General features: G+C 56.5%; 1 protein-coding gene across 1 annotated transcript; it reads right to left on the reverse strand.

The window, feature by feature from the left end:
- Positions 1-72: 72 nt before the first annotated feature.
- MFAP2 (microfibril associated protein 2) lies at positions 73-8,859 on the reverse strand. Its single transcript, XM_042779954.1, has 10 exons — positions 8,849-8,859; positions 7,543-7,611; positions 3,864-3,950; positions 2,272-2,358; positions 1,714-1,740; positions 1,553-1,639; positions 915-956; positions 708-795; positions 537-610; positions 73-322 (listed from the first exon to the last, which is right to left on the reverse strand). Exons 3-10 carry the CDS (start codon positions 3,898-3,900, stop codon positions 219-221), a joined length of 546 nt encoding a protein of 181 aa, XP_042635888.1. The 5' UTR covers positions 3,901-3,950; positions 7,543-7,611; positions 8,849-8,859; the 3' UTR covers positions 73-218.
- Positions 8,860-8,879: the final 20 nt, after the last annotated feature.

The raw sequence follows: 8,879 nt of genomic DNA on the forward strand, positions 1-8,879 counted from the left end.
GGAGCTGCAGGGCCTCTCCCGCGCAGGGACCGGGGCTCCCCCTCCACCACAGAACAGAGAAAGGCACAAAAATAATACCCCCCCTGTTTTAATCATTATGTGCACAAAAAAAGGAGAAATCCCGCGATTTCGGGGAGCTGCTTGTTCATGCACAGGATCTCCAGGGCACGGGGCCGGGGGCCCGGAGCCGTCCCGGGGTCCCGGAGCAGCCCCGGGGCTCAGCAGCCGCCGCAGCTGCGGGCGCAGGACGCGCCCACGGTCTGGCACAGCCCGCTCGTGGCCATCACCCCGCACTTGGAGAACTTGTCCCGGCACAGGTCGGCTGCGGGGAGCGAGGGATTGTCCCTGGATATCGGGAAAACTCCGGGAGAGCAGCGAGGGAAGCCCCCCAGCGCAACCCCACCCCAAAGCGTGATCCCGCTCTGTCCCGGGGGTCTCTGGACCTTTGGTCCAGCGGGATTTTCTCTCCCCAAAATTACGGGAAAAGGGGTGATTTGGATGGGGATGATCCCGATTTTCGGGGTGCCCCCTCTCACCTCGCAGCAGCTCTTCGTGGGCGCACACGGTGCGGACGCAGATCTCCTTGTTGATGACGTACACCCGGCGGAGGCTGGAATTTTTGGGGAATAGAAAGGATGGGGATGTAAAGCAGAGGGGTTCCCCAAACCTCCAGAGGGATCAGGGAACGTTTCCCCTCCCTCACGCACCTATAGAAGCAGATCTCGTTCAGGCACTGCTTGCAGGGCTTGTGCACGGAGTACAGCCGGGTGCAAGGGTACTGCTCCTCCCTGCAGTCTGGGAAAACGGGAATTCCCTGGAATTCCTCAGCCAGAGCCTCCCCCGGCCCGGCTGTCACCCCCACGGGGCACAGCCCGGCCCCAGGGCGGGGATCGGGGAATGGAATCGTCACTCACCGAGCGGCCCCGGCTCCGTGGGCTCCGTCTCGGGCAGCGCAGCTGAGGACAGGAGGACAGGAGGACAGGGGATCGGGGGGGACAGGGGACAGGGAAGGGAATTTCAGGATGCCGCAGAAGCCTCTCCCTGCCCCTCCCCTGGATTTTGGGGCTGGAGCGTCCCTGGGACCCAGCGGCAGCTCCGGGGGAGCACAGAGGGGCTGGGGGGTGCAGGGAAGGGACTGAGAGCCCAGCCCTGGGACTGGGGGTCTGGGGGCTGTCACCCACCCCGGGGCTGTCACCTATCCCATGGGGCTGTCACCCACTCCAGGGGCTGTCATCCACCCCGGGGGCTGTCACCCATCCCATGGGGTTGTCACCCACCCCGGGGGCTGTCACCCATCCCATGGGGTTGTCACCCACCCCAGAGGCTGTCACCCATCCCATGGGGCTGTCACCCACGTTGGGGATTGTCATCCATCCTGAGGGGCTGTCATCCACCCTGCAGGGCTGTCACCCATCCTGTGGGGCTGTCACCCACCCTGCAGAGCTGTCATCCATCCTGAGGGGCTTTCACCCATCCTATGGGGCTGTCACTCACCCTGCAGGGCTGTCACCCACCCCGGGGGCTGTCACCCACCCCAGGGGCTGTCACCCACCTGGGGTCGGGGCCGGCACGGTTTCCTGCTGGGATTGCTGCTGGGATTGGTACCGGAACTGCTCCTCTGGGGCTCGGGGGGTGACATCTGCAAGGAGAGACCCAGTACAGGGACACTCCAAAATTCTGATCCCCCCCAGCAGCCCCCAGGGAAACACTCACCATGGTAGTCGTAGTAATCCTGAATTTCTGGGGATAAAACAGAAACAGGCTGAGGGAGAGTTTAGGGAGAAAACTCATCCTGTGGGGGTCAGAAGTAGGAAATGGGATCCCTGGAATTCTGGGAAGGGGTCAGGAAAACTCCCTCCAGCCACTCCAGGGATGAACCTGGGCCAGGTGGGGATTTAGAATGAGTAAAGGTTAAAAAAATAATTGGATAAAGGTTTAATACAGAATTGGATGAAGATTTAATAAAGACTTAGATGAAGGTTTAATAAATAACTGGATAAAGGTTTAATAAATAATTGGATAGTTGTTTAGTAAATAATTAGATAAAGGTTTAATGAATTGGATGGAAGTTTAATAAATAACTGGATAAAGGTTCAATAAGGACTTGTCAGTGAGAGCAGAGGGAGCAGATGGGAAGGTTGGGAATTCTGAGGGCAGGAGGAAGAGGATGGAGCACAAAGAGGGATCCGAGTGCTGGGTGTTTGTCCAAGGAAGGGAAGGAGGCAGGAGAGAGGTGGGCGAGGGCTGGCCCAGCCCGGGGATGAGGCTCACCTGCCTGCTGGTCGTACTGGGAGTACTGGGCTGGCTCGGGATAGGTGATGCCCTCGAACCTGCTGAACTGTCCCTGCACCAGGAGCGCTGCGGGGCATGGGAGGGCATTGGCGGGGGCAGGGACACCCCAAACCAGGGTTCAGGATTCCCACAGACACCCCAAACCGAGATTCCCACAGACACCCCAGACCAGGATTCCCACGGACACCCCAAACCCGGGATTTGGGATTCCCTGCTTCCCCCATCCCCAGTCCCACTCCTCTGTCCCCAGGGCCACACGGCCTCAGCAGAGCAGCAGAAGGATTTGAGATGCTCATGGATGCAGGATCAGCCTCAGCTGGGGAATCCCTGCAGCATCCAGTTGCTCCCAGAGGTGACCCCAGAGGAGATCCCAGAGGTGACCCCAGAGGAGATCCCAGAGGAGATCCCAGAAGTGATCCCAGAAGTGATCCCAGAAGTGATCCCATGGCCTCGTTGACCCCCAAGCCCCTGGATCCCCTCGGGGCTCATCCTGAGTGGATCCAGGGGAAAAGGGCTCCAAATCCAGCATGGAAGAGTTGAAGGGATCAGAATTCCTGGGAGGGGGGGTCAGCACACGCTCCATCCCTCTGTGTCCCAGAGACAGGAGCATCCCTGTGCCGAGAATGCTGCCGGGACGGGATTTGAGGCTCCTGCCCCCCTTCCCTCACCCCCGTAACGTTTTCCATGTGTCCTCCAGCTTTTGTGTGGAGCCGGTTTCACCCACAATTTCCTGGCTCTGGCTGTGTCCCCTCCCTGCTCGTTTCCATCCTGCCTCTGCCAGCCCCCTCCCGGGGGGTTATAAACGTCATTTTCCTGGATTTTGTCCCGTTTTGTGCCACCTCGGTGTCCCCAGGGCAGGAGGGACTCGCTCGGTGCCTCGTGGCCCCAGCTCAAAGTCTGAAGATGAGCCCAAAATTGGATTTTTGGGGAGTAACAGTGATGGTGCAGCCACCTGAAAATCACTGTGAGTTGTGGCACCTCCAGATCATCCCTCAAACGATGCTTTGGTACTGAAAATTAACATTTTGCACCCTAAAAATTTATTTTTTGGAGGCTTTGGGCCCAAAAATTGAGTATTTGGGTCCATAAACAAAACTTTGGCCACTAAATCAGAGGCTTTGGACTTTCAAAACTGAACTTTGGGCCTTAAAAATGAGCTTTTGGGCATTAAGATGAACTTTTAGACCTCAAAAAGGGCATTTGGGACTTAGAAATAAGGTTTGTAGCATAAAAAAAAATGAGGCTTTCAACCACAGAATCAGAGCTTTGGGCTCTAAAAGTGAAGATTTGGGACCTAAAATTTAGATGTAGGGATGTAAAAATGACATTTTGGGACATAAAAATGAGGGTTTGGGACCTAAAAAATAGGGTTTGGAACATTAAAATTAAGTTTTGGGAAGCAAAAATGAGGTTTGGAGACACACAGAAAAAATTAGGATTTTGTCTTTAAAAACGGGGTTTGGACACTAAAACTGAGAGTTTGGACCCTCCAGATGTGCCTCGGGGTTTAAAAACGAGGAAAGCCGGTAAGAACGGAGCTGAGAAATGCAGGTTGGGCCGGGGACACTCACCTGGCAGACACAGCACCAGGAGCTCCGCCGCTCTCATCCTGCCGGAATGCCGAGCCGGGAGCGCGGCCGGGATGCAGCCGGAGGAGTCTGGATGTGGAGCAGACGGAATTCAGAGGGAGGCGACACTCAGGGACGCCGCCCCCGCCCCCGAGGTGCCCTCGGGAGCTGGCTCCAAAAAATCCTCCCCCTCAGAAATCAAGGAATTTTCCCATAAAGTCTTCCCGCCCGTTCCCAGGGGATTTGCAAGGACCAAGCCCTGGAATATCCCGCGGGCAGAGCCGGGATGGGGGATCAGTCCCGGGATCATTCCCGGATGTCAGGATCACTCCCGGGGTCTGGGATCACTCCTGGGCTGTGGGAGGAGAGGGCTGCACCCCTCGGAGTGGAATTTTGGGGCTCCTTTCCCGACGTTTCCAATCCCTTGGGAAAGAGATTTTTTTTAAGAGGATGTTGCATTTGCTCGGCTGTCCCGTAAATCTAAAGGAACGTGGGGATTTGAGGAGAAAATCTCGGATTTTGAGAAGAATCCTGTGGGGTTTGGTGGCTTCCCGGCGTTTTCCAAGCCTGCTGTTCCCGGTGGGAAGAGGGGCCAAGGCCGGGAGCCCAGGAATGCCGGACGCCCTTCCCCCATCTCCTGCCAGCTTCAGGGGGAAAATCGGTGGCAAAAAGAGAAATTCTCCCCCAAAACTCCTCTGAAATCCAAGGGAAGGAGCCCTCTGAAATCTCATCCCAGTGGAGTGGGAACATCAACCTCCCTGTGCTAGGAGAGCTTCCCAGCCCAGACCTTGGGGGGAACTCGGTTCCAGCCCCACAACACTCGGGAAGGGTCAGGGAGACCGGCTGCCGCGGCCCTGGAGTGTGGGATCCTCCAGGGATCCCATCCTGCACCTTCCAGGGATCCCATCCTGCACCTTCCAGGGATCCCATCCAGCTCCAGAGTGTGGGATCCTCCAGGGATCCCATCCTGCACCTTCCAGGGATCCCTTCCAGCTCCAGAGTGTGGGATCCTCCAGGGATCCCATCTGCACCTTCCGGGAATCCCATCCTGCACCTTCTGGGGATCCCATCCTGTACCTTCTGGGGATCCCACCCTGTACCTTCTAGGGATCCCTTCCTCCATCTTCCAGGGATCCCATCCTCCACCTTCCGGGGATCCCATCCTGCTCCGTCACTGAAGTGACCTTTTCCAGCCACCAAAGTCACTAAAGGCACCCTTGGGGACCTTGTCCTGCACCAATTCCGTCCATCTGTCCCCAAAATCCTTCTGGCCACCTCATCCTCTCCACCACCATCACAGCACCCTCAGGAACCACCTCCTGCAGCCCCACCAAAGCCCCTTCCCCACCACAGCTCATCCCACAGGAATCTCCCCATTCCCAGGACTGGAGCCTCTGGGGATGTTGACTCCAGACCATTCCCAGATTTGGGAATCCATGAAGTCAGTCTCAGCCCTGGTTGTCCCTGCGTGAAACATGTCCTGCCTGCCCCCCACCTGCCCCCAGGAGGCCACGGACACGCACTGAGCCAGGCTGGAAATGTCCCAGGATAAAAGGGATGGGGGATGAGCGGGATCAGCAGCGCCTCCTGAGGATCTGGGACAGACCTTGGATCTGGGATAGCACTGGGGGTCTGGGGGGCTGGAGGGGCAGGGGGTGCCCACCCCAAGCTCTGCTGGCTTTGCCAGTGCTGGGATCCTGTGGGATGCCATGCTGGAGTTCTGAGGATCCAAATAATCCAAATTCAGCATTCAGATCCCAGCAGGGATGGATGGGTGGATGGATGGATGGATGGATGGATGGAAGGATGGATGGATGGATGATGGATGGATGGATGGATGGATGGATGGATGGATGGATGGCGGATGGATGGATGGATGATGGATGATGGATGGATGGATGGATGGATGGATGGATTGGTGGATGGATGGATGGATGGATGGATGATGGATGGATGGATGGATGGATGATGGATGTATGATGGATGGATGGATGATGGATGATGGATGGATGGATGGATGATGGATGGATGGATGGATGGATTGATGGATGGATGATGGATGGATGGATGGATGGATGGATGGATGGATGGATGGATGATGGATGATGGATGGATGGATGATGGATGATGGATGGATGGCTGGATGACAGATGGATGGATGGATGATGGATGATGGATGATGGATGGATGGATGGATGGATGATGGATGGATGGATGGATGGATGGATGGATGATGGATGGATGGATGATGGATGGATGGCTGGATGATGGATGGATGGATGGATGGATGATGGATGATAGATGATGGATGGATGGATGGATGATGGATGAAGGATGGATGGACAGATGGACACCACCTCCGGAGCCATCCCCTCATCCCCCACCATCCTCCTGCCCTCCCAAGGACCCAGTTCTGCAGTGCCCTCCCCTACCAGTCCCGTTTCCAGCCTGCACAGCTTCTCCTGAGCTCCAGTTCCCTGAATTTCCCCCAAGTCTTGGCCGGAGCTCGCAGGGTTTGGCCGCAGCACGGGGACAGTCGGGTCACGTCTGCCCCAACAGCGGCGCCAGCGGCTGCTCCCGATGGAGACTCCGGAGCGACGCCGACGTCCCCACGATGTGCCCACGATGTCCCCCCTTCACCCAAGGCGACCGAGGAGGTGATGAAGCCGCCTCCATCCCCGTCCCCCCCCATCTCCCCCGCTCGGGCCGGTCCCCGCCGGGAGGGCCCCGTGGTTCCCCCCTTCCCTTCCCCAGGCTCCGCTCCCTCCGTGCAGGGGTCCGGCGGCTCCGACCGCGCCAGATGTTTTTGCAACTGCACATCTGGGAACAATCAACCCCGCAGAAAGAACACCACAGTCCCTTTCATTCTGCTAAACCCCACCTTCTTCCCCCAGCCTTTCCCCCCTCCCCCAGCTTTTTTCCCCCTATTTTTCTTTCTTTTATTTTCTTTTCTTTTTTCTTTCTTTTTTCTTTTTTTTTTTTTTTTTTTGAGCTCTCTCGTTGCCAGGGAGTGGGAGAACAAAGGGAATATTAAAGGATTCCAATTTTTGTGGCGCCTGACCAGAAGTAAAGAATTCGGTGCCCCCATCCCCATTTTCACACATCACCTTTTTCTCGGGGGCCCGTCCCAAAAAATAAATCAGAATAAAAGATCCCTTTTCTACGATCTCTTTCCAGGACGGAAAAGAAAAAAACCCCAACAAACCAAACCAAAACAAAAAAACCCCCACAAAAACGAACCAATAAACCCACGGTTTCCTCCAGGTTTTGGGGTATTTTTAGACTTTTTGGAAGTGGTTAAAAATCTCCAACAACTGTCAGGCCTCAAAGAATGGCCCTTCCCCCCCCCCCCCCCCCGGTTGCCGTTCCTCCAGCACCCCAAAAATCAAGGGGGTTTGACTTTGTGAAGTTAAAAAGTTGAAAACAATTTTTCCAAGCTCCCGACCGATGGAGTTTTCAAGGTGATTTCACCAAGTCCCCAAAATGGGGGTTCAGCCCCTTTTGCTGCTGGGGAGGGGGAGTCCCGGAATTCCTGGGAACTAGGGGGGGTTTCCCTTGCCTGCTCCTTACCAGTGAGTGCCGGCTCTGCCCTCGCCCACCGCCTGTGTCTCCTCTCTCTGCTTCCCCAAAACTCTTGAAATGAGAGTAAAAAAAAAAACAATAAACCCGAAAAACCTCCTACCTCCAGCACGGGGGATCCGCTGGGTCCTAAAGCCACACCTGAGCCGGCCCCTTCCTCCTCCCGCGCTGCCTGGGAGGGGGAAAGCCGGGAGAAACCACAAATAACCACAAAAAATCACTAGGGAGAACGCACCCCTGCCAGGCCCACCGGGGACGGGGTGCATTGTTTTCGTGTTTTTTTTTTTTTTTTCCCTGTGGGATGAGTTTTGAATCCATGGAAAAGCGGGGAGTGGGGAGGATCCTGCGCGGAGCGGGGCTGCAGGGAGGGAGGGATGAAAGGAACAGCTCAAGGGATTTTTGTGGCACCTCAGAAAAAAAAAAGAATTCTGTCAGCACTTGGAGAAAAAGCACTTTACCCCCTAAATCTAGGATCCTGGGATCACAGCCTCCCCATCCAGGCGTGGATCAGATCGACCTCCCCCCAGCAGCGAGGATGTTTCAGCCCCGCAGGGAGTTTATCCCGGGACGGAGAGGGGAAAAGGACCCAAATCCCCCAAATCCCGCTTTTCCCACCCGGACCGGGGCTGCCGGAGGCTCTGCAGCCCCGGGGCCGGAGCGGGGCCCCTTTCCCTGCTCCTGCCGCGTTCCGGAGGATCCCGGCGGGATCGGGATGATCCCAAAACCCCCCGAGCTCGGCACGGACACAGAGCAGAGCTGGGGGGTGGATCCTGCAGATTTGGGGTGAAAACCTAGGAAAGGAGCAGAGGGAGGGCGCTGGGATGGAGGGAGAAGGTCTCTGGAGATGGGAATGGGGGTGAGCAGAGCAGATTTTCTCCCGTGAGATTGGATTCCGCGCAGCCCACGCTGGGTTGTGCTGAGAGCAGAGCACCGGGACAAGATCTGAGAGCTGCAAAGCGCAGCACAAAAAAACGGATTTTCAGAGGAGGATGAGAGGCTGACGGGGCTGGAAGGTGCTCCCACTTCCTCTGTTTTTCCAGGCTGAAGGATGGATAAAACCACCCAAGGGACCCCAAAACCGCTTCAGCTGCTCCCACCGAGCTTCTGCCAGACCCCAGCTGCAGCGTTATCCTCACCCCAGCCCTGTTCACCTCCATCCAGGGGCAAGATCTGCCTGTCAATAATTAAATGAGCTTTACTACCCCCCCGGGGCTGGGAACACCCTCCCGACCCATCCAAGCCAAACACCCCGGAGCGCAGCGGAAATTCCAAGGGGAAAGGCTCCCGAGTGCTTCTGCTTTGAAAACGGCCAAGAACGGGCAAAACTCTGCGAGGGCTCTGAGCGTGGAGGGATTTTCCCGGCTCGGGAAGCCTGGTTTAACAACCGCAGCCTTCAGGAAACCTCTTACCTCTGCCTGTGCCTCATTTCCGGACCTAATC

This window comes from Catharus ustulatus, chromosome 24 (genome assembly GCF_009819885.2).
Source record: "Catharus ustulatus isolate bCatUst1 chromosome 24, bCatUst1.pri.v2, whole genome shotgun sequence".
NCBI lineage: Eukaryota > Metazoa > Chordata > Aves > Passeriformes > Turdidae > Catharus > Catharus ustulatus.